Raw genomic sequence first — 27,998 nt, forward strand, 5'->3', positions numbered from 1 at the left:
TTTTTGTATCGAACGATACGGAAATAGGCCCCCATCTCTAGTTTGTCTCTGAATTAAAAAAAAACTACGATTGCATGCGTGAAAAAGTTTTCATTTGACGTACAGTTTATCTTTTAATTAAAGTATAAAATGAGTTTTTTTGTTGTTTTTAAAGTAACTATAGCAAAAGTTTCATTTAAAATGTGCGATAAAGATGTTTCGGTGACGCCGCCTGTCAAAGTGTTAATAGGTTTTTATATTATTTATATTTTTTATACATATTGTCTATGTTTATTTGACACCTTGTATGTGTATTCCTTTTATTCTTAGTTGTCATTTAAATCTAGACTGGAAAGCCGGTTGTTTCGTTCTGCTCTCCAAAGCTATCCTTAAATTAATGTCCATAATTCCTGGACACCGCCACATATACGCGAGCTCCGTCAAAAGAGCAACGATGCTCCAATGTTGACTGTAATTTGGATTAATGGATATAGCAAAGAAAGTTTATAATATGTGTATGTAATGATAAAATAGTGTACGTAACTGTACATAATTAGGCATTAAAACACTCGTGTGGTCCTTTTAAGAAACTCACTTACTTCGTTTCTTATGGCTCCTCTACACGATGGCCCAGCACAGGCCAGTCCAAGGACGCATTTATGCGTTAGAGGGAGCAAGTGATATTGCTATCTCATTTCACCGCATAGCTGCGTCCCTTAGACTGGCCTACGCTGGGCCATCGTTTAGAGGAGCCAGTAAACCCACAATTGTGTTTTAATGCCTTTCATTATGTAGCAGTCACATAAACAGCTATTGCCATGTTATGCGATAAACGTAGCGTTGAACGCATGCGTCAAAGGAATTTAGGAAAAATGACAATGCTCTGCGTTATACCGTGTAGTGTTACATTACCTGATTTAAAATGGGTGGGTGGCAAACGCATAGCGATTAACGCTGCGTTTATCGCATAAGACAACCGCTCGCTTAACTCCAGATGTATAATAAATACGCGTACACATTTATTTATTCGTTTAAAAGCATACTCAATTATATTCTTTTTGTGTAAAGTGAAATGCGGAAATAATGAATTTTATTAATTTTAGAGAGCTTTCTGTGATTGTTTTGCCTAGGAAGTATGAATGAAATAAAGGTTTATTTTTTGTATATTAAAAATAAGTAATTAATTATAAGGAAAATAACGCTTATTTATGTACTTGTTGTATTGTTACTCGAGCGATATTTATGAAAGTATAGGAAATAAAATTATTATTTTTAAAACTAATTCTTTTTTTTAGGAACCTTCTATTTATAAAGGTAAGGCCGGAAATTAAAAAACCATAACTAAAATCCGGTTTGGAATTTATTTTATTTGCTTATTATCTTATATTATATAACAAAAGACCATATTATGAAAATATTTCTATCTCTGTATGACTGATGTTTTCTGATATCCCAGACACAAACAGCAGTCGGATTGGTCAATGCAACCTTCACACTATGAAGAAAATGACTACCCTATCAACTCGTTTTTGTACAGTCAAGCAAGTTTAATTTCAGTACCATTTACTTTGTCACAGTGCAATAGTATGAGGTCCCAAGCGACTTTCATTTTTATTGTCACTAAAACAAGGTACGAAATGGTATGGAAAATAAATTCTTTGCACGAGGTACTAAAATGACAGATCACTATTCGGGATATAAAAAAACTAGAGTCTACAATATTTAGAATAAGATTTTTTTAAATAGGTCCGTATAAAAGTTACATTTTTGGTCGTAAACCACAAAACGACAAAGTAATTAGGAATATTATCGGTCTGTGGTTTAAATAATTATAATATTAATAAAAAAAAAAACAATTACAAGATACCATTACCTACAGGTACATAATATAGATATAACGTTAAAAAAAAGTATAGTTAAAATAGGTATGTATCTAAGTCTAGCCTTACTAGTAAAGTTAGTACTTACAAAACATATGTTAGACGTCCTTAAGGTTTAGTTGAATATCTTCTTTGTAGGTACCTGATTCTTTGTAACTGGTAACTGCAAACGGAAAAAAAATCCTTATCCGGGTTTAAACTTTCCCGCGTGAATGAACGAAAACAATTTGAAAAATAAAACGGTTTTCGAGCCTTGTTCTAACCACAATTTGTTTAGTAACACTTAAATTTACTCTGCTAAGTTATTGTGTAGATATTACTGGACAACATTAATTATGGGAGAAATCGTAAAATTGCGTAAAAAATGGCTCAAAAATCAATATGGCTGATGTTTATAATTAATATATGATATTATGTTACAAGTGTTTTGACTTCGATGTGACATTTAACGCCATCTAGATTCCATAGTCGTCAACAATGCATATTCAGTTACGCCATCTGGTGTTCATAATATTTTAGGCGGGCGCATTTTAATATACGGGATAGACATATCTATGTTTGTTTCGCCATAAAGGACAAATTTAACATCTCACATACACTTATAACTAACAAACATAAAAGCAGTTTAAAAATTTTCGCACATGAGCATAAGGGACATATAAATCGGGGAACGTTCTCGAGAACGGCACAGCTTTAGCTACAGCCCAATATCAATCTTCGAGCATTACGACAAGGTTCAAGATGGCGCGCCGCACACGATGGCGTTCAAAGAAACTTTTGGGTTCAGAAGTGACAATTGTTCTGTCCGTGTATGACCCGAAAGAGTGGTGTTAATAGTCTTCTACCAGACGGATGTGGTTCTTGAATACTGCGCCCGCGCACAGTTTGGTGTACGTTTCGTGCACCAGCGTCAGGAATGCAGCGTAGATCACTGAAAACGCAAGAAAACACACATTTTTGATACAAGTTTTTAACTCAAGGGAGATTTTCCCGAAGTATCCCTGTCAGGAGTACAATTAGGCTAAAATTAGTCTCCGTTTCAGCTTATGGAGAAATGCGTTAGCATTCCCCGGTTCTTCTCTGGTCGGGATTCACAATTCTCGTAAAATTTTGTGAACAGGTTCAATTATATCCTCGCGTTATCCCGGCATTTTGACACGGCTCATGGGAGCCTGGGGTCTGCTTGGCAACAAATCCCAAGAATTAGGGCACTAGATTTTACGAAAGCAACTGTCATCTGACTTTCCAACCCAAGGGATAAACTATAAGCCTTATTGGAATTATTCCGGTTTCCTTACGATGTTTTCCTCCACTGAGAAGCGACTAGTAAATATCAAATGATATTTCGTCATCGTTCAGGTTCAACAATAAGGTTTCCATTAGCAGCTATAGTTATATGACGTTTCAGTTGTTGGATTTTTTTTTTAATGGTCTCCACCATCATGTCATGCATTCCATCAGTTTTAAGCTATGCCAAGACAGTTTTGGTGAGGTCTACACCTCACAAAACTACTGGTAGGGGAATTAAGTGCAGTGACCATGAACTTTTGTGTCAAGCGATGCCGTGTGGCACAATTGTTTCTTGGATCATACCAAACTGATCTAATACCCTATCCACGAGATTAACTTTTGGCCAACCCCCAAAACGGGAGCGGGGAAAGGTGGCTCCGGTGGCCCAGGTCGCGCCAATGTACCTTATTGCCAAGGATTCAGGTGAAGAAATTTATGTATATTTATGAACTCCACTGTACAATCGGGACAAGTGGCGTCGCCTGACACTAAAGTGCATTGCAGTTTGTTATTTTATAAAGCCAGATCACTGTTTGGACTAACACTACTAACAGTTTGTCCGTCTAAGCGGCTTCCCACTAACGGTGGAAAACAGAAGCCGTTTAGAAGTATTTTTGCTCCAAGTTGAGAGGATTTGGCGTCTCGTCTTTATCAACATAAGAAGGGAACATACTCTCCCTAGTCTCAAGGTCCAATTGTTAGATGAACGTGAGGGCATCACGTGCGTGCCATTGGGAGTGATCCCTGCTCACTGCAGTAATTGAGGCTATGTCTTGTATTAAATATATTTATATATTTCGGTGCTGTGGTTCGTGCTTGTGCTGGTTGCAGGGAAAACTTCAGTCGTGATTGATACTAAACACAAACAAAGTCTTAGTTATGGCAGCACTGCTGAACTTACGTCCCATAGAATAGAATAGAATAGAAGCGTTTATTTGCAGCCGAAACTGCATTCAAATATTAAAATATACTTATAATCTACTTATTCTAATCCCTATATGCAACTATCTGTGTACCACGCATTTGTAATTGCACGTACGCACTTTTTTTGTAGTATAAAGGCCTTATCAACATGCACAGAATTTCCCCATATTAAGAGACCGTAGTTTAATGTTGACGACACATATCCATAGTAGGCTGTCATAGCAGTATAGTACCTCGCTAGTCTGTCTTGGCTTCGAAAGAAAGAAGTCTACCTCGCATACTAAGATGTTGAACGATAAAAAGGAATAGTTACTCACCACAACCAACTAATCCGCCGATGCCAGGAGCAGGGTTGTCTCCGTTGACCATTTGAGCAATCGAGGCGATGATTGTGAGTATTGTGATCAGGACACCGTATATGAAGTAGGCCTTCACTTGTCCTGGGCGGCGCTGGAAAATAATGTCAAAAAATAATATAGAGTACTGTTACTTTTATCATAGAGAAATACAATTACCATAGCCATCTATAGCGTGGATGATGTGAGTATAACAGCCTAATAGATGCTTTGTTCTTTTTACGAGGAAGGAAGCCACAATAATGATCGCTATGGGTATTAGTTGATAAGGTTCTTGAGTAGCGACCGTGAACCGGAAAACCCAGCAAGAAAAGACCCACAACAAGATGGTCAGACAACCTGGTTAAGGAGCAGGAAGCCGATGGATGTGGCGCAAGACTGGTCGTCTTGATCCCTGGGGAGGCCTATATCCAGCAGTGGATGTCTTTCGGCCGATGTGATGATGATGAAGATATTAGTTGTGAACCATTTGATTTCTGTTATTTTTCTATTCTTCCATTGAACCATTTATATTTTCTATAAAACATGTTTTTTTTTATAAGAACCTTAAATGTATATAAAATAAAATACATATTCCCCTTGCACAGTAAAGCAGAGTTTTGAAAAAAAAAACAACCTGGAGTTCCCTGACCGGACACATGATGTCTTTTCGTGGAATTTAGCATCTATCACATCGATCTCGTTTACCTTATGAGTACACTATAAAGTAGTTTTTTTTTAAACACTTAGTCTGGTTAGTGTTATTTTAGTAACTTACCTTACAGATTCCATTGCAAAGTAACACCGAGAAGATGAAAGCGATGAGTGAAGCCACTCCCACAATAATGAGTACCACACCAATTGCGATCCCAGCTAGGCCTATGAACGCCTGAGTAAATTCACGGGAATCTGCACAAACACAAATAATTACAGAGCAAAATTTTTGCTGCAAGTCCAGAAGAATGTAATAATGGTTTATCCCAGAAAGGTCCGGATCCAAGCAGAGGCGTTAGATTCTTCGTTTTCAATGACAAGTTATCGGTGATCCTGATCACGTGATATTTTCTATAGAAATCGATGTGTCGAAAACCTCGGCCAAGACTCGGATCGTTCTAACTTGGTTCATCCTTTAAGTAAACTTCTACTCGTCCCATACTATGTAGTTTGCTCCAACTTGGCAGTAACAATGTAGGTATGTATGTATGTATGTATGTATGTATATACTTTATTGTACATAGAAGTAAAAACACGAAAAACACAGTTACAGAGTAAATTAAATACAACAAAGGAGAACTTATTCCTGTATGGGATCTATTCCAGTTAACCTTTGAGGAAATGAGTAAAACAGAAGTATCGGTGAATGAATGACAAACACAAACAAAAGTGTACAATCACTGAAATTAATGAAATGCACGTTTTGAATACACATTGATAGAAATATACATAGATAGAAAAAAAACCATAACTTAAATAAAAATAAATAAATATTCAATATATAATATAAATACTTAGATATAAATTCGAACCAGAAACGTAAAGAAAATTAAAAAAGTAGAAGTACTCAATGGAACTAGGAAGTCGTAACCAAAGTATCGGAAAGCCACAATTTTTTAAGCTTCTCCTTGAGTGATGCTACAGATTGGGATTGCCTAACGGACACCGGAATCTCGTTCCATAACTTAATGGCATGGACAGTAAAGGAGGTATACATATTGATCCGATAGTAGAGATACTTAGTTGACATAGTACTGAACTTAACGCCACATGCACCGTACTAACCCGGGGTTGAAGGGTTAAACCTGGAGTTACCATGGTTACCAGTACAATTTGACACTGGGTTAACGGTTTAACCGCGTAACCCCGGGTTAGTGGGATGGCGCAAGTGGCGCTTAGCGTAGTAGTAGTACCTTTGCAGCACAAAGTGCCACCGTAAAAAAACAAATTACAACCATAAGGATGTCAATAAAAAATGATTCAGTAACTTAAAGTAAACATTTCAATATCCATGCTGGTGCCTCTTTATAAGTAGTCAAGATACAGGTATTAAGAGAGAACCGCTCTTCCACAAAAGGTTGTCAATTCTTAATCTTACATGACCTATAAGCGTACATAAAACTTAAGTTTAATTTTTTTATACATTTTATAATTTAAAAGTATACCCGTGCATGTGCATGTGTGTGTGTGTGTGTGTGTGTGTGTGTGTGTGTGTGTGTGTGTGTGTGTGTGTGTGTGTGTGTGTGTGTGTGTTTGTGTGTTATTCTAATAAGTCTTCAATTTCTTTATAGGTCAAATAAAATAAAACAAATAGCGGCACGTCCACAATTTGTTCTGTCCATCCGCCATCTAAGGTAAATCTGCAATGGAATTAACATAAACGACAGACAGCAAAGTTCCGAGTGCAGGGGTCTATGCAATCAAAGTGTGATCGACAATCGTTTATACGACACCCCAATCGAAACTTAGAATCCTTCTAAGTTTCAGAAGCTTTTATTTTGATTTTTAATTTGGAATCTTGTCTTTGTTAATAAATTTTTATTTTGACCTTTTTTTTAGGGGAGCCTCTGAGACAACGGGGTAATGAAAATGATATTTAAGTTTTACGTTATTATTTATACTTTTTAATATATTTACGCGATTGTGTTTATTTAGAGTCCAAATAAGCGAAAAATTCTATAACAGATAGTGCTACGAATGGCGAGTGATACTGATTTAGAATATCGAGCATGGCGAAAGCTTGAAAGTTTATTTCACATATAACTTTTTGACTTACCTGGGTCAGGGTTAGGTTGATGCGACGCCATGATGAGGCCTGTGGCAGACAGGATGCCCAGAATGATGGTCGCCAGCAGCACCAGCCCAGTGCCAATCTGAAATCATGGCATTCATGTTACACAGGGGTGTTTTTCAGCCCTTAGGCAAATTACTCTGAAGAAGCGAAAAAAAAACTGTCATAGAAAACTTAAAAATGTGATCGGGCAAAATCTATGAAACAGCCATACGGCCTGCCTGATGGTAAGCAGACGTCATAGCCTATGTACGCCTGCAACTCCAGAGGAGCTCCATGCGCGTTACCGACCCTAACACTCCGCACCCTCGTTGAGCTCTGGCAACCTTACTCACCGGCGATGTCAGGATTGGTGTCATGGTACCTAAAAGTTATTTATAAGACCTAGCAACGTGTTTACTTCCCAAACAGTTGGTGTTTGGCTATAGGGTTAAAAAAACATCCAACATTGTGACTCATTCTAGTTCGTGCCAAATAGAAACATTGGAAATAAATTGGTCAAAATATAAAAAAAAACTTGATTTTTTTATCAAATAATAAAACAATTTTTATGTTAGTTTCATTTTGTCTAAGTATCTCTCATATTTGCTAGAAAAAGTTCTAGGTCTTCATTATTATTTCAAGCACTATTTTAAGCCAGATTTGGTTTCACAATGTAATATTTTGATCTGTATCTCAGACAAAATTTTTTAGATATTTTAGTTTCAGAATATTAAAAAAGCATAATATATTACATATACCGTTTCTATTTATATTAATGTGAAGGTTGTTCTTACCGCACTTATGATGGCTAGAACGAGGCAGCCGTTTTCGACGGGGATGCAGTGGAGGCATTTGCCTTTGTTACACATCTTGGAACTGAAAACAAAACGTTTATGTTTGAACAAACCCTAAGTGCTAACTTGATAGCTATAGCTATGGACTGTATATGCTATGTTAATTTTGAACTGAAAGAAGCAGGTTCCGGCAGGGACTGCATAACCGAAAAATAACGATACCTTTATATAACGGTATGACGTCATACCGGTTTAATCCGAACCATTTAGGTCCCCGAATAAATTTATTTCGCTACCGAAAAATAACAGTACCGTTATTTTTTCGGGTACCTTAACCGCTTTCATAAAGGTACCCTATCAGCTTAGGCGTCGCAAGGTAAATCGGCGAGCGCGAGGGGCGAGGGGCGAGGTCAACCCGCTTGAGAGCCATTTTTTTCGGTATCGAAAAAACGCTAATACCGTTATTTCAAATAAGGTAGCGATACCTTTTTATCAGAGCCGCGCGGTATCGTAATTTTATACCGTTACCGTTATACCGTAACCGAAATCAGTCCCTGGGTTCCGGGTACGAATCCTTGTGTATTTGTTACTAGGTAAGGGATTTTATCAGGGCCTCCGTCTTAACCAAATTGGGCGCCGGGGTGCGAAATTCATCGGCGCCCCCTTAGTCGATAAAAACACCCCGGCCAAGTGCCAGTGCTCACGCTCCAAAGGCTCCGTACATCACACAATTTATATCAATGGAGTTAAATGGCTGTGATTTACATACGGACAGTCGGACATCGCGAAACTACCTACTTGTAACGATTAAATTTTTGCTACTTCGGCAACGGAACCCTAAATATAAAATGTTGAAACAGACTTACCTCAGTAATGATGATTTGATATCCACTAACCCAGTTTAAGTACACAAACTATTAGTACAAAAATATAAATTCACTATATGGATTATTTCATTTCAAAAAACCAATAGTATTTAAATTTAATTTAATTACTTTAATTAAAGTGATAAAACATCTGCCTAGAGCAGAGTTGTTGTAGAAACTAACTACTAAACATGGTTATTGTCGAAACGAAACCGATAAGTCACTTGAGACTAGTATTTGATGACTGAAGTGGTTCATATTTCATATAGAAACAGAAACATCCTGAGTACTGCGAAAGGATTAAAATATCAATGTTTATATTACGTGTAAGTCGAGTCCCTTTGTTGGTGAGATGCTTTGCGATATAAGATGTGGGTAATATGTATTTAATTCCTGTAGTAATAAGATCTACTTTGGTTTGCAATTTGTACCTACATCGAAACTTTCAATTGGGCAAAATAAATGTGCCTACAGTAACAGGTATGGCTCATTGTAAAACAATGTTGACGCCTATGACGACCAGTTTGGCCTAGTGGGTAGTGACCCTGCCTACGAAGCCGATGGTCCCGGGTTCAAATCCTGGTAAGGGCATTTATTCGTGTGATGAGCATGGATATTTGTTCCTGAGTCATGGGTGTTTTCTATGTATTTAAGTATTTATAAATATTTATATATTATATGTATCGTTGTCTAAGTACCCTCAACACAAGCCTTATTGAGCTTACTGTGGGACTTAGTCAATTTGTGTAATAATGTCCTATAATATTTATTTATTATTTATTTATGACTGGCTTGAGATTTTACCAATATTCAAACTAAGAGATTTTTCCTCATTATGTATAGATGTTGGGCAATGTCTGGCGCCCCCAAAGACCTTGCGTCCGGGTGCCTCGCACCGCTTGCACCCCCAGGTAAAAAAAACGGCCCTGGATTTTATCTATGTAATTATTATGATGATTTTATGTATTTAAAGGGAATTAATCAATTGATGGCCAAAATTTTTTTGTTCAAAAAAATCAGCTGATTAGCACAGGGGGTAGGTTAGGTTGGTTAAACATTTGCCGATCAACAGATTTTCCAGATAAGCAATTTTTGCGGATCAGGATCCACAATGAAATAATCCGCTTATCCACTGATTGCTCATCAAAATTTGATTAATCGTGGATCGGTTACTGCCGATCATAGGATTAATATGCCAACCAAAAATACCTACCTACCACAAAATAGTAGTAGACTATTTTCCCAAATATAGGGACCGTGCGCGTTGGAGGATCTGCCATCTTGTGGCCTGAATCGGAACCATAAACATGTACATTTACACGTCTGACGTCACGTGTTTTCTTGTGCATAGTAAGTGCTGCCATCTTGTGGGCTACATCGGAACAATAAACATCCAAAAATCTGACGGCTCCTGTACTGCCTCCTACAGTTCATGCACGCTCCCTATATGTATTAGTTAATTTAATGACATTACTATTATGTATGCATAATAATAGGTAGTATTCGTTATTATAGTCAGCTGCTATAAATAGGGGAATAGTTATTTGTTTTACACGAGGGCAAAGTTCTTATACTTGTTGTTTAACCGCTCGTGCTAATATTGATACCCGAGCAAGCAAAAGATCCCATAACCGAACCACGAACATTCAAAAATGGAATCTTGACCGTATAACTGGTTTTTCGATGTTTCATTTTGTCAATCTCTCACATTTTCTAGAAAAGTTCTAGCTCCACTTATCAGCATACACATGCCCCGATAACACGTCATGAGTATCAGGAAATATATCCAGCATGACCTTCGGGCCCTGGCCTTATCTATTATACTCTGTTTATAGAAACAGAGTGTTTATTGTTTGTTGTTGTGAACAAACGGATAACGGAGTGGTACAAGTAACCGTCGTCCAGTAGCTGCAATATACCGTTAGAAGATCGGTTCCCTTATTATACTGGATAAATATTGAAGTACATTATTACACAAATTGACTAAGTCCCACAGTAAGCTCAATAAGGCTTGTGTTGATGGTACTTAGACAACGATATATATAATATATAAATATTTATAAATACTTAAATACATAGAAAACACCCATGACTCAGGAACAGATATTCATGCTCATCACACAAATAAATGCCCTTACCAGGATTTGAACCCGGGACCATCAGCTTCGTAGGCAGGGTCACCCACTAGGCCAAACTGGTCGTCGGTTTTACAGGCCAAGATTACATTACATATTTACATAGTGAGATTAAAATACTGACAACAACATTTTAAACTACATATGTAAATTAATTCAACACAGTAAATAATAATATTACGAGTACTTACATGTTCAGAAAGAAGTTAATTTTCGTTAATGAGCTCCACGACGAAGATACTCGTCTAAGCTGTAGCAAGCCTGTGCGATTAGCAGCGATTTAAGTTTCCTGGTAAACTCATTGTCACTTTCTGCTGACTTTATATCAGGCGGAACCGAGTTGTAAATCTTGGCCCCAATGACACTAAGTGAACTCTTGAGCCTAGCGATTCACTTTACGGCTCAGGTATTATTCAGGTAGTTTTTGGGCTTGTTGATATTTGGGTGCATGAAGCTAACATGAATTATGTGTAGAGTTATTGTATCAGCCTCCTTCACATTCTACTGTATACCACAAAAATGTATACAATATGTGTACGAGTATAGTTGTATTCAACAGTCTTCCCGATGAGCTAAATTATAGTAACCAATTTAGTAGTAAGATTACAAAATGGCTGTCTGAAAACTGCTTTCATAGTGTGAGGGAATTTTTAGATCATAAATTATTAAAGCATCATAAATTTTTAAGAATACTCAATACTCAATACATTTATTGCACATAATGGTTAAATACAGGTGGTAATCTTAATTCTATGTTCTCACATTATGTACCCTGTTGGGCGCAGAAAATATGGAGAAAGGCACTATGTAATCGAATATTATTTTATATACATTAACTATATTTTTAAAACTTATCATTTAAAAAATCATTTAAGGAGTAATAATTTTTAGAAATCAGTAGCTCTTTTAGTTTTCTAATAAAGGTAGTCTCAGATTTTTCGTCTTTCAAACTTTCTGGTAATGAATTATAAATTTTTATGGACATTACAAGAGGTCCAGCCGAGTGCAGCTTAAGCCGTGAGGATGGCAATTGTAATTTATTTTTGTACCGCATGTTACGATTTTTTACCGCGTTTTCCCGTTTGGTGTAAAATTCAGGGTATTTACGGACAAACTTACACATTTCCAAGATGTAGATGCATGGAAGTGTAAGTATTTTAAATTCTTGGAAATAAGGTGCGGCGCTATCGGGTAGTTCAATATTTGCCAGGATTCTGATGAGTTTCTTTTGCGCTATGAATAGGCTCGGTGCGTCTGTGCTATTAGCCCAGAATATTATTCCATAGCTCAACCAGTTATATGCGTACGCGTAATAGGTCTGGAGTGCTGTTTTTAGGTCGGTGGTTTTTTTTATTTCTCTAAGTGCGTATGCGAATCGTGAAAGTTTGTTTCGAATACTTTGTACATGTGGTTTCCAGCAAATATTTTTATCTATTACTATTCCGAGCAATTTAAATTCGTTAACGACTTCAGAAAGCAGAGATTATGCATATTAACATCTTATTTTTAATATATTTTCCCAACGACTTTTAAATAAATTATAAACGACTGCCATTTTATAATTTGAGTTTTAATATGAAATTTTAATTTATCGATGTTAGTTTTAATATTCTTGGACATTTTATTATTTAATTTGCAAATTGTTACAAGTGGGTGAATTATTTTTAACTATGAAAAATTTAGCCACTGTTTTATTTTTCTTAATTTTTCTATATTGTTTTATTTTATGTTAAACTTATCAATTATTTGCATGTCGTGTCTTCGACTGAATACTGATACTTACAAGTAAAACCTTTTCTGTTAATTATCATCTTGTACCATACGTATTCTGTCAAATAAATAAATTCTACTCTATTCTATTAGTAAAGATATAATAAACTAGTTTTAGACCTAAAAACTAAATTTTCTACTAGAAAATCACCGCGCAACTAAGTTGTCAACCTTTTGAACTTTTTAAATGTACCTATTTAAAATGACGGAGCCTGTTGCGGAAAGCTTTATTGTTTGTGTGCAATGACGACGCCTGTTGCTGATATATAGTTGTACAGTCGCCATCAGATATATCGGAGCGGCCAAGGAGGTCAAAAATATCTGAACACGCCTCTATTTTCAAGACGCTAGAGTGCGTCGCCAGATATTTTTGACCACTTTGGCCGCTCCGATATACCTGATTCCGACAGTACCCTCCGGACGAAGCCTGTGTTGCAGATATGAATAGACATTTGGGTAAAACCCGGATACGTGCCCCAGTTGTATAGAGTTCACAAACTGATGTCTCTTACCTTAATACCATGCAACGCATGGCATCTACGAGGCACGAGAAGCAGGAGACAATGTCGTCGCCTTTGTGCACCATTTTATTCCGTTGTTCGCTTTATACGGGACACTAGCAAAATACAAGCGTTAGTTTAGAGTATATTAGATAACATAGTCGGACGTAGCTAACGCTGTTATTAAGGGGCTGTCAACACCCAATGTCCTTGAAATTGATGTTACTTAAACAGTTTTTTAAGAAAGACTATTTGTTTTAGTCAAGTAAGAAAAATATATGTTCATATTAATTATATTTCAAAGACCGTGGTTGTACTCGATACATGATTGAACGAAATCGGCTCGATAGAAAATAATTGCAAAGATTGGTCTTAAAATCACAATTAAACGGTTCTATGTCTTTATTGTTTTGACTTATGGGTCTGCAATTAAAATCACTATTTCAAAACATTTATATCTAAACCGCTAATGAGTAAAATATTCCACTAATAATCCACTTTTTTTTATTTAAATAATTTTCTTATTATTCCCTTGCCCAGGCCCAGTAACATGCGACAGTGCTTTCTCATTTACTCCGATACAAATAGACAGTGTGCGCGCTTTAGGTATTGACAGCCTCTTAATCATCATCAGAATAAGGCTAAACGTATGGTGATACGCAGGCGACGCAGTTCCACGTAGCGCAGGGCAGTGCAGAGTTTGTAAAGTATGGAACGTCCTTTAGCTACGTACGCTGCGGCTGTGGATACCTGCTGGTGACAGCATACCGTCGGCTGAGAATACGTTTGTACCACATCCATTTTTGAGCAAAATCGTTTTTAATGAAAATAACAAAAAATATGCTGTAATGAACACTAATCGGCTTAAAAAATATATATTTTTCAAAAATGTGCTTATCCGCATTTTACTAGGATAATTTAATAAATATAATATAATAATTCAGCCTATATACGTCCCACTGCTGGGCACAAGCCTAATAAATAAACTAATAAATATAATATCAATGAAAAATTAAACTTAAGCAGCTCTTTGGCTCTTGTTTATGGTAAAATGTTGCCAGCACTTAGAAACTCATGGTTAAATACTTGTTTAACAGAATTTGTCTATACCATCCCATTACTGGTGCCTGTCCCATCATAGGGGCGTTTATTATACATATATATTTACTTTTCTATTAATTGATAATATTTCCCATATTAAACTGAGAATATTCTCAAGAACGGCACAACTCTATCCCCACTAAAGGTCTCTAGAGGCCTAAAAACAAAGAAGGGTTACTAATATCGAAATTTTTCAAAAAATTACACGTCACCCTTACCACGACGCCACCTTAGCTTGGTTGGCAAGCTATTCTTATTTCCGATATACAAAAATTACAGTTGGGTCGGTCAATTTACTACAAATTATCCTACTTATGTACCAATTTTGTACTAACAGTTCAATAGTTCACATATAAAGATTTAAAAATATGTGCTGAATACACGCGTAAGTAGTTATTTTACTAATACTTTCTAAAAAAAGTCACGAAACTATAAGTAATAAATAATAATTAATAATTCAGCCTATATACGTCCCACTGCTGGGCACAGGCCTCCTCTTATATGCGAGAGGACTTGGGCTATTGTCCCCACGCTAGCTCAATGCGGATTGGGGACTTCACACCCACCTTTGAATTTCTACTCAGATGTATGCAGGTTTCCTCACGATGTTTTCCTTCACCGAAAAACTAGTGGTAAATATCAAATAATATTTCGTACATAAACCTCCGGATTGAAAGTCGGACATCATATCCACTCGGCCACCACCGCTTATTATTTTACTATTTTAAATGGACATGACATGGTGGAGGCGGATCTGCGCGAGCTTCGAGTCGACAATTGGCGAGAGGTCGCACAGGACCGAGAAAAGTGGCGCTGTCTTGTGTCGGAGGCCAAGTCTCATTTTGGGTCGCTGAGCCAACGGAGTAAGTAAGTAAGTAAGTAAATGCACTGCTACAGACAGAAAAACGCTCAAAATCGGCGGGTACCCAAAAAAGCGTTTGATTCACTTGACAGTTAACTGTAAAAATATTATATAAACCAAATACACCATTTCATACAAAACGCTTACAGAATCCACCCACTACCCTAAGGCCACGGACTGGATGCCAGCGGGTAGCGGGGCGGACAGCGACTTGAGCACAATTAGAGCATGCTCTCAGTATTTGAGGTTTTCTATACAAAATCGGTCCCGGAACTGGAAATTCCCGGGACTCGCCATACATTCTCAGTCCCGGTAACATTCCCTAATCATAATGCAATGTAAGTATAGACAGTGATTTCGCCTGATATTACTTTATTGTTTGGGCACGTTCGGCTCACGATTGCTTGAAGTAGTAATTAAGGTACCGTAGATTCAGAGAGCATGTTTTGAAAAATCATACCGTTTTTCTAGATCACAATACGACTTGCCAAAAATTTAAGTAATTAGCAATCTTGAGGGTTTTAGAGACTTCATCGTTTAGAATCCTGTTTTTTTGACTTTCGCTCGATCTATAAAAATCACGAACATAGGCACTTTAAAATTTGTTACAATTCATGCACATAAGCTAAAAACATGGAAATTGCTCCTATTTTTTTTCCGCTCAGTAAGAGTGTGCGAAGAACACGAACCTACGGGGCCTTTAAGTTTCAACAGATGTTGCAATAAATGGCATAGGTACGATGCTATATAATTGTTGGCTAAGTAGGAGCAATGAATTCAATCGGTCGACCAAATGCCGCAATGTATTGCAAACTGCATGCGATTATCGATGACTTTTGGAGAGGCCATTAAGACAAAAGGGGACGACCGTCGTAGTCCCCATTTTCTTCTCTGTATATTAACATTATTGAAAATATTTTTACACAATTTGATTTGTTTTAATCATAACTATACCCAACCGTTTGATTTTTTCAATATTATAAGAGTTAGGAGCTCTTTTAAAAATTTGTATGAAATCTGTTTTTGCTCCTAACTTTTACAATAATTAAAAAAACGAAAAAAAAAACAAATCTATGACTAAAATACATTAAATTTTGTAAAAATATTTTCCATAATGTCAATATCTAGGGAGGAAAATGAGGACTACGTTTGTATGGAGATTCGATCGTCCTCTTTCCTCTTAAGTCACAGCTCAGACTAATGAGCGAGAAATTATAATTAGGACATACTCACAAATCTCACAATGCATTCCGCTCGTATTTATTGGTGGTGGTTACTTGTTATATTCAGGCCATACCAATAACCCCATTGAAGTATAAAATTATATACTTGATTTGTTATTTGTATGTCCAAAGGCCTTTGGACAGGCTAATTTAAATTGTTCGTTCCGATCGACCACATCATGAAAAAGTCAAACCTACTCTAACCATGTAAATAAGGGATCAATTTTAGAATGGCATTTTATGTAAAGATCAACATGTATGATCTAGCTAGTTAGCTACACATGTACCAGTCGTTTTGTTTGTATTTATACCGCCCGCTGCCCGCGCTGCTACCCGCTAACGCTCAATCCGTAGCCTAATGAATACGAGCCGAAGGGCCGAAATATACTAACAGAGGCCCTACCGATCGTCGCAGCGTCTATCCCACTCTCTATCACTAGAATAATGCAAGAGCGACAGAGAGGGATATAGACGAAATTTTCGGTGTTGATGTGCCCTTTTAGCGACGCCATTATGCGTTTCGCAATCGTAGGTTTCCTTGACCTAGTATATTATCTAAACATACCTATCAAAGATACAATAACAAAACTTATCCATACCAACCTTAAGTGATTTGAAAAGTTTGAATTTAGAATTTATTCCGCGAAATAACAGTACTTAAAAAATTGACTTAGTTTGCGAATGTCACATACTGTGGTTATGCGTGGGGGTTTAACAAAAAATAAGGTAATTGTCCCAGTGTCGGACACACTGTCCCAATAGTTGCCATCATTGCCAAATAATGGAGGTAACAAACGGACTGTAAAATTAGGCTATCAAAAATTTAGACCTTTACCTTAATATATCAAATACAAAATCACCTTACTATGAAATGTCAAATAATACATAAAAACACATTAAAAAAAACTTACAATATAAATTTCTTCAAAAATAAACACTATTATAGTTTAATAAACACGACTACACAACTGCACACAGAACGCATAATGGCTGTGTTCCCAGAAAACCAGACTCACAAAACCAATTTTTTACCGTTCGACAAATCGAACACTGCTACAAATCTTTACCAAAAACTTTTTTCGCAGTTACAACGTTAACTTGGTATTTCTTGCATCTGTTTCTGTCGGGAATTCTCGGGTTTTGGGAAAGGGACGCACTTATCTGGATAATAATAGAGGTGTCTCTTTTTTTAAGCCGATAGGACCGCATGAGGGCATGTGGTAGGGCTAAGTATAATGCAAGTATCATTTTTAGGCACATTTGAACTTACACATTTCGGGTAAAACTAAAAACCAAGAAAGTGAATTGTAGTACTTTAAGATTCCATACGATACTTCAATTTTATACTTTATTTCCAAGAGTATGGTACATATAATGTTGGTTAGTAGAAGGTGTTAGTTCAGCATAATGCCGGCATGCATGGACGTAGAAATATTTACATAATTATTTACATGAGGATTGAAAATTCAATCGAAAATTAACAATTCAAAATAAATGTCATGTTAAAAATTCATCTATACAGTAATAACATTTACCAAGCAACCACTGAAACATTTTTTTTTAAACAGACCGGTATACGATACCGGTATAGTTTTGACGTCATCTGTCACTTCAAATATTTTTACAGCCAATTGTAAATTGTAAGCATTTGACTTGGACACTTAGAATTTGCGCAGGTTGATAAAGCTGAAATGGGCCTTATTTATCACTTCAAAATGAAGTGGAAAAAGCTGAGGGTGTTTTTTGACACATTTAGTGATTTCTAAAATGTATTGACAAGGCAATGGTAAAATTTAAGAGGGAGATAAGGTGAATAGTTTGGATAATCCTAAATATGTAGCGAAAACTGTAATTATTAATTAATTATATATAATCATACAGGCAGTTACTTTCCTAATAGCTTTAATCTGCCCAAAACCTTTTAAGGCCCTTTAGGTTCGGGGTATTCTCTCACCAAAATGCAAATTGGATGTGTGTGCTCGGAACAGATATCAAGTTTTTGAATTTTAATTTGTTGTAAATAAATACAAATAAATAAATAGTAAATAAATAAATATTATAGCACATTATTACACAAATTGACTAAGTCCCACAGTAAGCTCAATAAGGCTTGTGTAGAGGGTACTTAGACAACGATATATATAATAAATAAATATTTATAAATACTTAAATACATATAGAAAACACCCATTACTCAGGAACAAATATCCATGCTCATCACATGGATAAATGCCCCTACCAGGATTTGAACCCGGGACCATCAGCTTCGTAGGCAGGCACTAACCATTAGGCCAAACCGGTCGTCAAAAGTGTAAGTATAACAAAAAATAAAGTAATCGATGAGTTTCCTCAAAAACGAAACTGCGCCTTTTTAGAAGGAATTTTCATATTTTTAGCTTTTTGCATAACTTGTTACAAACTTTTAAAGTGCGTTTTAGAACTAGATGTATGTTCGTGATTTTTATCTATAGAGCGAAAGTAAAAAAAACAGTATTCGTTTCGATGAAGTCACTAGAAAAAATCCTCAAGATATCTAATTATTTTTTGGGCAACTGTATTGTGATAGAAAAAGTGGTACGATTTTTCAAAAACTCCGTTCTATGAACCTACGGCACCTTAATTATTGTGACACACTAAAATGACTTACCTTTAAACTATTCCATGATCCAAGAGGGAGCTAACATAAAGCAGTTTAAGAGTTAAACGCATTGTAGTCTTTTTTAGGGTTCCGTACCCAAAGGGTAAAACGGGACCCTATTACTAAGACTCCGCTGTCCGTCCATCCGTCCGTCCGTCTGTCACCAGGCTGTATCTCATGAACCGTGATAGTTAGATAAATAGTTGAAATTTTCACAGATGATGTTTTCTGTTGCCGCTATAACAACAAATACTAAATACAGAATAAAATAAATATTTAAGGGGCCTCCGTACATCGGGGCCGTAGATCAAACGTAATTTTGGCAACCTTACTCACCGGCAGGAAACACAACACTATGAGCAGGGTTTAGTGTTATTTGGCTGCGGTTTTCGGTAAGGTACTTCTCTAGTTCGAATTTCCCCAGAAATCGAAATAAAAAACATCTTGTATGGATGATTCAAATTTTCAAACTGCGTTAGCGACCCCTAATTGTATTTAAAAATTGAGAAAAAAAAAATACATTGGTTTTTAGTGGTATATTTTACATTAAGCGCCTAAAGCGGGTGCCCCGTGGAAAAATATAACTTTGACGAAATAACTTTAATAAATAATAGGCTAGTTTTTAGGGTTCCGTACCCAAAGGGTAAAACGGAACCCTATTACTAAGACTTCGCTGTCCGTCCGTCCGTCCGTCTGTCACCAGGCTTATACTACGTCGGTGTCAAACAAGCATACGGCCCGCCTGATGGTAAGCAGTCTACGTAGCCTATGTACGCCTGCAACTCCAGATGAGTTACATGCACGTTTAAGACGTGACATTTACGCACACAGACGTTACATTTACAGGCGTTCTCGGGCACTCTCGGGCAGAGCTTAGTCGGGCTGTGCGCGCGTTGCTCACTTGACGTCCCCGCCGCTACGTAGGTACCTACTGTCACGTACGTCAAAATGAATAACCGATATTTTTTTTAGTGGGATCACTATCATAGTTATATCTTGTTAGTAGTTAGTTGTAACAAGTTGTTACGCTCCAGTCTTCGTCACGTGTGGTGTCGGGACCTTTAATGCATGCTGAGATGAGGCCATTTCGTGACACTTTACTCTCACTATGTTCTCTTTTATGTATGTCTATTACTGTTTGTGTGTTTATGAATAAAACAAATTCTATTCTATTCTACTCTAATGGATATTTGATGCTCTTTAACATGTAAGCAGTCTCTAAGGAATGTAAACATAATAAGATGTATGTATAAACGAATCGATGTATGAATATCTGTAAACTTATATTACCTACTCCTTTTTAAAATTCTAAATTAATACAGAAGCAACCCTAGTGAGTCGGGCAAGTTTAGGTATGTACTTTCAAGAACGGCGGGAACGGACCTTCTGTTTATTTTTTATTTTGTGATGAGACTTAACGCAAACGCGTACGTCACGTTTCGCTATCGAATAAATTTACACTAGGGGTGAAGCGACGCCATCTTTTTACGCAGCACAGCAGAAACTGTCTACGTGTATACTCGTAACTTACGTCGTTATAACTTCACTTTCAGTGCCAAGCGCCCCATTTCCAATACAAAATGAACACATTGCACGTATAATAAAGAGGCAGACTGGACAGAAATAGCCAATATTTTCGCTAAAGAGGTCTTTGTTCGTGTTAACGATATACCTACGGTGTACGATAAGTACATTGTAGCTTTCATATCATTTGGAAAATCCCCCAACGTTATATCGGGGCTGCCAGCTTTGTAGATCGATAAGTAGTTATAAGCGCTTATAACATCGACCCTTTCTTAAGGCACTTTCGAAAGGGGGCTGGTGTAGCATGAAATTTCGATACTGTTAACAATTATTTTTTAACACGCAGAAACGTCTGCGAACGATGCTATTGATCTTAGAATAAGAGGCCGTGAGTTCAATTCTCACCCAAGGCAGTCTTTTTTCCATTTTCGTTCCGTACCCAAAGGGTCAAACGGGACCCTATTACTAAGACTCCGCTGTCCGTAAGTCTGTCACCAGGCTGTATCTCATAAACCATGATAGTTAGACAGTTGAAATTTTCACAGATGATGTATTTCTGTTGCCGCTATAACAACAAATACTAAAACACAGAATAAAATAAATGTAAGGGACCTCCCATACAACAAACATATTTTTTTGCTGTTTATAGATAATGGTACGGAACCCTTCGTGAGCGAGTCCGATTCGCACTTGGCCGGTTTTTAAATTTACTGTTAAGAATACTTGACATTTAAAAATTAATTTCACACCAATATCTCATATTAGCTTAAACCCGCAAAAGTTATTATTAAGCTACCACTCCCATCCAAAAATACAATAATTCATAAATACCTAAAAACTACTCCACATATTTTATTGCAATTACAAATTAAACCTACTTAAAGTAAACTATAAAATCTCGAAATGTAAAAAGTTATTATAACATACAATGTTATATATTTTTATACTTAAATTCAACCGAAATGTCGATTATACAAGTAGATTTATTTTTATTTTTAAGTACCTATAGTCATAAGGATGTCCTAATCCCGACACAATGTGAAACGAGTAACTGTTGATAGCACCCGTTGACTGAGCTCCCTACAGAAAGTGCCCGGCGACCGTGTAGATGTAATAAACGAAAGCTCGGTAGTGTTTACGCTGTAGTCGCTGTACCACATTGACATATATATCTAATAAGGACAATAAGAATATCAAATATCAAACATTTATTCAGCAAATAGGCCACAGGGGCACTTTTACATGTCCATTTTTACAAACAATAAATTAAAAAAAAAAAAAACAATTACAAATATCGAATCTATGAAATAATAAATACTTTATTAGAGATGTATTCAGTCTCTAAATGTCAAATTACACAAAAAAAAACTATGATAAAAAAATAAAACCATAAAATACTAAAATTCTTTATAGATGTATAAGTCTCTAAGTGTCAGAGATATAATATAAAAATATATATTAAATTATCCTTAGAGATGTAGAGGGTCGCCAAGGCTTGAATTCTTATATAAATAATTAAAAGACAAAAAAATTTAAACAGACAAGAACCGAATGAAGTGTCTCACGTTAATGTCACTCAAAAGTAAAGTTACATACTTTAATGGGGCCATTACAGCGGTGTCACACACGAATTCGAGCCAATCGTGCAGTCTAACGCCGCAACGCGATTGGTTGATGAGTTCGCACCACGCGCGCGATTGGTCGCAACTATTTAGTTCCGTCAGACTGCAGGATTGACTCCAATTCTTTAGTGACACCCCTGAATTAGCACCATTCTTAGTGCCCGTAAGGCCCGTCCTTAGATATATATGTGATGCTGTACCATCGGACCGTTCACCGTACTCGATAGATCGCTCGGTCGATGGAGTATTATTAATTTTTACATTTAAATTTAGATGCTAAATTTGTCGTTTCCAAGCAAAAAGTCCATTATTTCAGTTTACAAAAAGTTCCAATTTTTTTGCTTGCCATAATGACGCTTTGACAGGTTAGGGGGCGTCCACAAATTACGTAACGCAAAATTCCAAATTTTTTAATAAAATTTTAATTTTTTTAATAAAAAAGCAATTTTTTTTTTATGTATTATTATAAAATCGTGCGTGACGTAACGCAAACCTTGACTCCCCCCCTCCCCAACGTAACAGGACCGTAACGCTTGGCCTGACCCCCTCCCTCCCTCCAATTTGCGTTACGTAATTTGTGGACGCCCCCTTATTCGTATAACTATAAAGATATAAGCAAATCTCGTCCTTATGGTAAACGACAAAGTGGAACCTTTGACAAGACTTCGACACAAATGTGTTTTACTACTTATAGTTTTAAACAATATTTATAGAAGAGGTAAATAGTTAAAGTTAAATCGTAAGCCTAATTTCACAGCTGCATATAATTGTCGTTGTACGGCCTCGCATATTAAGCTTACATCCGGATTGAGGCTGTAGCAACGTAACGTTATAAAAAATAGTTTTTATTTATTTAAACTTTATTGCACCAAAGAAATATTTAATGTACAAAAGGAACTTAATGCCATGAAGCATTCTCTGCCAGTCAACCTTAGGGCATAAGCGAGAAAACGGACTGCCCCATTCTGGGACACTGGGTTCGATTCGAACGCATGCGCAAGTGCCGGATGTTCCAGGGGGTGGCAGATACTTAAACTAAATTATTATTATTGTTATTTATTACTTTTTTTTGGCATGTACAATACTAACATACTCGTAGCTTAAGTGTTATGTAATTATTATTAATACCCTATGGATTCTGTCTGAAATAAACATTTTTTTTTTAAAGCAGAAAAGATAGTAGGCGGTGCGTTTAAAACTAAAAGAAATTGTTCTTCGTCTTCTTCCTCGCGTTGTCCCGGCATTTGCCACGGCTCATGAGAGCCTGGGGTCCGCTTGACAACTAATTCCAAGATTTGTTTTTGTTTTTACGAAAGCGACTGCCATCAGACCTTCCAACCCAGAGAATAAATTAGGCCTTGTTGGGATTAGTCCGGTTTCCTCACGATGTTTTCCTTCACCGAAAAGCGACTGGGAAATATCAAATATATATATCCATTATGTATGTATATTGTTATTGTCAATAAAGATCCATTGATGTGGGCTAAAAAAAAAAGATATTTCGTACATAAGTTCCGAAAAACTCATTGGTACGAGCCGGGGTTTGAACCCGCGACCTCCGGATTGCAAGTCGCACGCTCTTACCGCTAGGCCACCAGCGCTTCACTAAAATAATTGTTATTGAAAGAATTAGAGTCCTAATACACATAAATTAATTATAAACTACTTAGTTTTCTCAGAAAAATACAAAATAAAACAAATATTTTTTCCCAGTTTGTTTTTTAAACTTTCGCAGAAAGCGCCTGGCATTTTTGCATGAGCAATGTTGACGAAACTAATGATTGATTATTAAATAACTCAGGAACAACAATTTTTACACATGGGCTCCGTTGATATAATTATTATAATAATATGTGCCTTTATATCCTTATGAACCCTTTTCTAATGGAAAGGTCCTTATGCAGATGAAGCATAAGGATCCTTTTCAAATGGAACGCCACATTTGCCAGTTACTCTCTAAAGGTAATGATCCCATTGTTTCGATGTGTTCGGACGGAGTCTATAGATCGTGTCATTCACAAAGACACGTGCCTTTACTCCTATTGTCATGTCATTAGAGGTTAGATTTGACATAACTGCACGTCATCGTAGATGGCACGAACTATATTTTCAGTTAGGTGTAATTACGACGCAAGTTACTAATGTTACTCTGCTATGGATATGAGGAACAATATCATTAGCTCGTTTAAATCGTTCTCTAACGGTTAAATGTAGAAGAAAATTGTTATTTCAGTTTAGGCTTTTTGTTTCCACGTATTACTTTCTAATATTTTGATTTTAGTTCTACCTATTATTGTTACTGAAATGGTTATAAATATTTGACTTACACTTTTTAACCCCCGACGCAAAATGAGGGGTGTCATAAAAGTTTGAAGTTTGACGGGTGTGTGTGTGTGTTTTAAGAGAATCGGTTCATTGCCTTGGGTTTTTTCCTGTTTATTGTGACAATTTGTTTATTTGCTAATTGATGAGTACTCGTAAATTATTCATCTGTGTTTATGAAACCGATGAGGAAAATATCAAAACAGAGCCACAGACAGAGTGTAAATTTATTCGATTTCGAAACGTGACGTACGCGTTTGCGTTAAGTGTTATTTAGTATGGGATTTAGACACAGCGCGTCAAGCGGAACGTTTTGGAAACTCAAAATCCCATATAATAATGAGGCTTAACGCAAACACGTACGTCACGTTACGTCATCGAATAAATTTACACTAGGGATACTTTGAACTTGTGGAACAAAACAAACAAAAGGAACAAAAGGCATTTTGAACTAAGAAGTATTTCACTTTGTCAGTTACCTACCAACATATTTAATTAGAGAGGTACGTATCTACTTATCCTTAGGTAATGATAAAGAGTCATATTATTATTCTCTTTATTTATCTTGTGTCTTAGATTAGGCATTTTATAATATGAATATAAAAGTAAAATACAACAAATCATACAAAAATAATACAAAATACATATAAACACATTATAAAAAATCTAACCTAGGGTGCCGCCAGCAGCGGGGCAGGGCCCAAGCTGCCGGTGGTCAGGGCCGCAGAGCGAGGAACCGGCGGACTATCCGCGCCGTGTCCAAGATCACCGCCTTCTGTATCTGACCCTTGATCCAACCATCTAGCGAGAGTCTCTCAAGGTGTTGGTCGAGACGATATTTATTATTATTATATTTTATTAAGGAATTTTACAGTGACAGCGCCCGCGTCAACGCCGCAGCAGTAATCAATCAATCAAACCATTTATTTCGAACAATGTCCATATCGTATTAGTAACACACTAATACTTAAATCTAGGGTCAAAGTCAAAGTCAAATTTGAAACTAAAAATTAAATATCCAATTATCAGGATATTAACAGCCCCTGCTGTTGCCTCCAGCTGTTGCGACATTATTATTTCTGTGGTGTTGCACCGCCGCTGTATCTAATACTTTCCTTTATAAAATGTGACATTATCTATGAAAAGGGACCTTATTGTCGGTTGCGCTAACGCCATTATCAACGATGCTCCCATATTATAAACAACGCCGCGCTACGCAGTGCGGCGTAAGCGCCATCGACACTAAGGTCCCTTTTCATAGATAATGTCACAAATGATCAGTCACTCATTCAAAGTCATAATCGCGACAGTAATGCGGCGGCGAACGTCACTTATTTTATCGAGAAAATTTACATTATACTCCTCGTTATGGAGCAAACAAAAACCGTCAGTGTTATTAAATCTGTCGCAATTTCTTTGAATGGCAATAGGAATGGAAATAGCAATCGTAGGGTGACCTATCGGACAACCTTCGCGCCCTTGGGTATATGCCAACCAGCGACCTTAGACAACACGTTGGCTAGTCAGTAAGTCAGCACAATGCGCTGGCCTATTCCTACATACTTACCGAGCCAAGGAAAGGGAACTTGTATTTATTAGTTCTGAAACCATGGAACCATCGGTTTTTCTCTCTGGTTCGCTAGACAAGCCATTCGTGGTACAGTCAGCATCAAAAGTAGCGGATGAAACAACGCATCAAAAGTATCTGATATTCCGGATAACTTTTCCAAATATAGATAAATTGTTAAAAATTGCGTTCAAAAGTATATCGTTTAGAGTCTTAATTGTTCTATATTAAGGACACCACTTTTTGTTAAGCTGTTACAGAATGGTAGATACTTATGAAACGTTATTTGATCCGTTACTTTTGATGCTGACTGTACCTATTTACAGAAACTAATACCCATCAAAGATATTTTCATGTAAAATGTTCCCTTCGGCCGCGTACGCAACCAGAGCTTCGTAACCAGATGCGATCGAAAACTATTTCTGCCTTGTACGAAACCGGTTGCGATCAAAAACTAATTCCGTCTTACTAGTTATCAGTTACGATCGAACACTTTTCTTTGTTGTACGAAACCTTTCGACCGTTGATAAAGTCAGCTAAGATTATATTTATACACCTTGCTATACAGTATAAGTACTGTACACGTTATATATCTTGTCAAAAATCAGAACACAAAAATTGTACCAGTTGATAATATTCAAATACTTTGTTGGCAAATACAATGTAACCTTGTTCCTTAAAAGACACTAGCTTATGAGACGTGGAGCACTGACATTCAGGATAAGAAATGATCATGAGTATCATGACAAAATATTTGAAAAAAAAAACCTATAGCTAGATGGCCCAGACATTGGTTTCGTATAAAAACGAGAAGTGTTCGATCGTAACTGGTTACGGGTAAGACGAAATTAGTTTTTGATCGCAACCGGTTTCGTACAAGGCAGAAATAGTTTTCGATCGCATCTGGTTACGAAGCTCTGGTTGCGTACGCGGCCGAAGGGAAAATGTTACCATGACGAGACCGTATGACTGGTATAGCTCTCACTGTCAAAAAGTAAGAATATTAGATCTCTGAAGTGGCTTTCTACAGGGTGTTTATTTGTGACATTATCTATGAAAAGGGACCTTATTGTCGATGGCGCTTACGCGGCACTACGTAGCGCGGCGTTTATAATATGGCAGCATCGTTGATAATGGCGTAGGCGCCACCGACAATAAGGTCCCTTTTCATAGATAATGTCACATTTAGTCACCTGCAATAATTTACGGGCTGCATGTGTAGGTCATACTGAGCAACTTTTACTATTGGACAAACCTTGAAATCACGAAAAATAAATCGACTTTTCCATAGAAAATGTCAAGGCCAGACAGCCAAAATGTATGAAACAGCCAATTTTTCGCGCTTTCGGGGTTGGTCCCATAGCGAAAGTTGCTCAGTATGACCTATATATTCACCCCGTTAATTATTACAGGTGACTAAATAAACAACCTATATAGAAAACGAACTTTCGGATGTCTTGGACCCGGACCCGGACCATTATAGCGTGAGTATTTTTTTTGTATAGGTAAGAGGCAAACGAGCAGAAGTATCATCTGATGGTAAGAGATTACCGTCGGGCATACCACCTGCAACACCAGAGGGGTTATAAGTGCGTTGCCGGCTTTATCTATATATATATATTATCCTCCACATCGATTTCGATGAGAGCGACCTCAGCAATCATAGGTTTTTCCTCTTATCAGCTCTTAATTATGTGGCTGGCCAGGCCAAACATGCTCTTAAACACCCTTTCACATTCACAACAGTAGCTTGACGACCGGTTTGGCTTAGTGGGTAGTGAGTGTAGTGACCCTGCCTACGAAGCTGATGGTCCCGGGTTCAAATCCTTGTAAGGGCATTTGTTCGTGTGATGAGCATGGATATTTGTTCCTGAGTCATGGGTGTTTTCTATGTATTTA

General features: G+C 36.9%; 2 protein-coding genes across 4 annotated transcripts in view; one reads left to right on the top strand and one right to left on the bottom strand.

Moving 5' to 3' along the window:
* Positions 1 to 16,624, top strand: part of LOC133525430 (alkaline phosphatase) — an 86,936-nt gene extending 70,312 nt beyond the window's left edge. The window contains exon 9 of the mRNA XM_061861679.1: positions 16,551 to 16,624. Coding sequence (XP_061717663.1) covers positions 16,551 to 16,609 — 59 coding nt within the window. The 3' untranslated portion in view covers positions 16,610 to 16,624. The remainder of the gene's footprint in view (positions 1 to 16,550) is intronic.
* On the bottom strand, positions 1,327 to 17,440 carry LOC133525436 (uncharacterized). 3 transcript variants are annotated; one of them, XM_061861688.1, is made up of 7 exons: positions 17,338 to 17,423; positions 13,253 to 13,356; positions 7,970 to 8,051; positions 7,179 to 7,275; positions 5,187 to 5,317; positions 4,391 to 4,523; positions 1,327 to 2,790 (listed from the first exon to the last, which is right to left on the bottom strand). In XM_061861688.1, the coding sequence occupies exons 2-7, from the start codon at positions 13,324 to 13,326 to the stop codon at positions 2,690 to 2,692; spliced, it is 618 nt and encodes a 205-aa protein (XP_061717672.1). In that variant the 5' UTR covers positions 13,327 to 13,356; positions 17,338 to 17,423; the 3' UTR covers positions 1,327 to 2,689. The 3 variants fall into 3 exon arrangements, with proteins under 3 accessions (XP_061717672.1, XP_061717673.1, XP_061717674.1); XM_061861689.1 differs by lacking the exon at positions 13,253 to 13,356 and having other exon boundaries at positions 17,338 to 17,440; XM_061861690.1 differs by lacking the exons at positions 13,253 to 13,356; positions 17,338 to 17,423 and adding an exon at positions 8,836 to 8,986.
* Positions 17,441 to 27,998: the final 10,558 nt, after the last annotated feature.

Source organism: Cydia pomonella, chromosome 15 (genome assembly GCF_033807575.1).
Source record: "Cydia pomonella isolate Wapato2018A chromosome 15, ilCydPomo1, whole genome shotgun sequence".
Classification (NCBI taxonomy): Eukaryota; Metazoa; Arthropoda; class Insecta; order Lepidoptera; family Tortricidae; genus Cydia; species Cydia pomonella.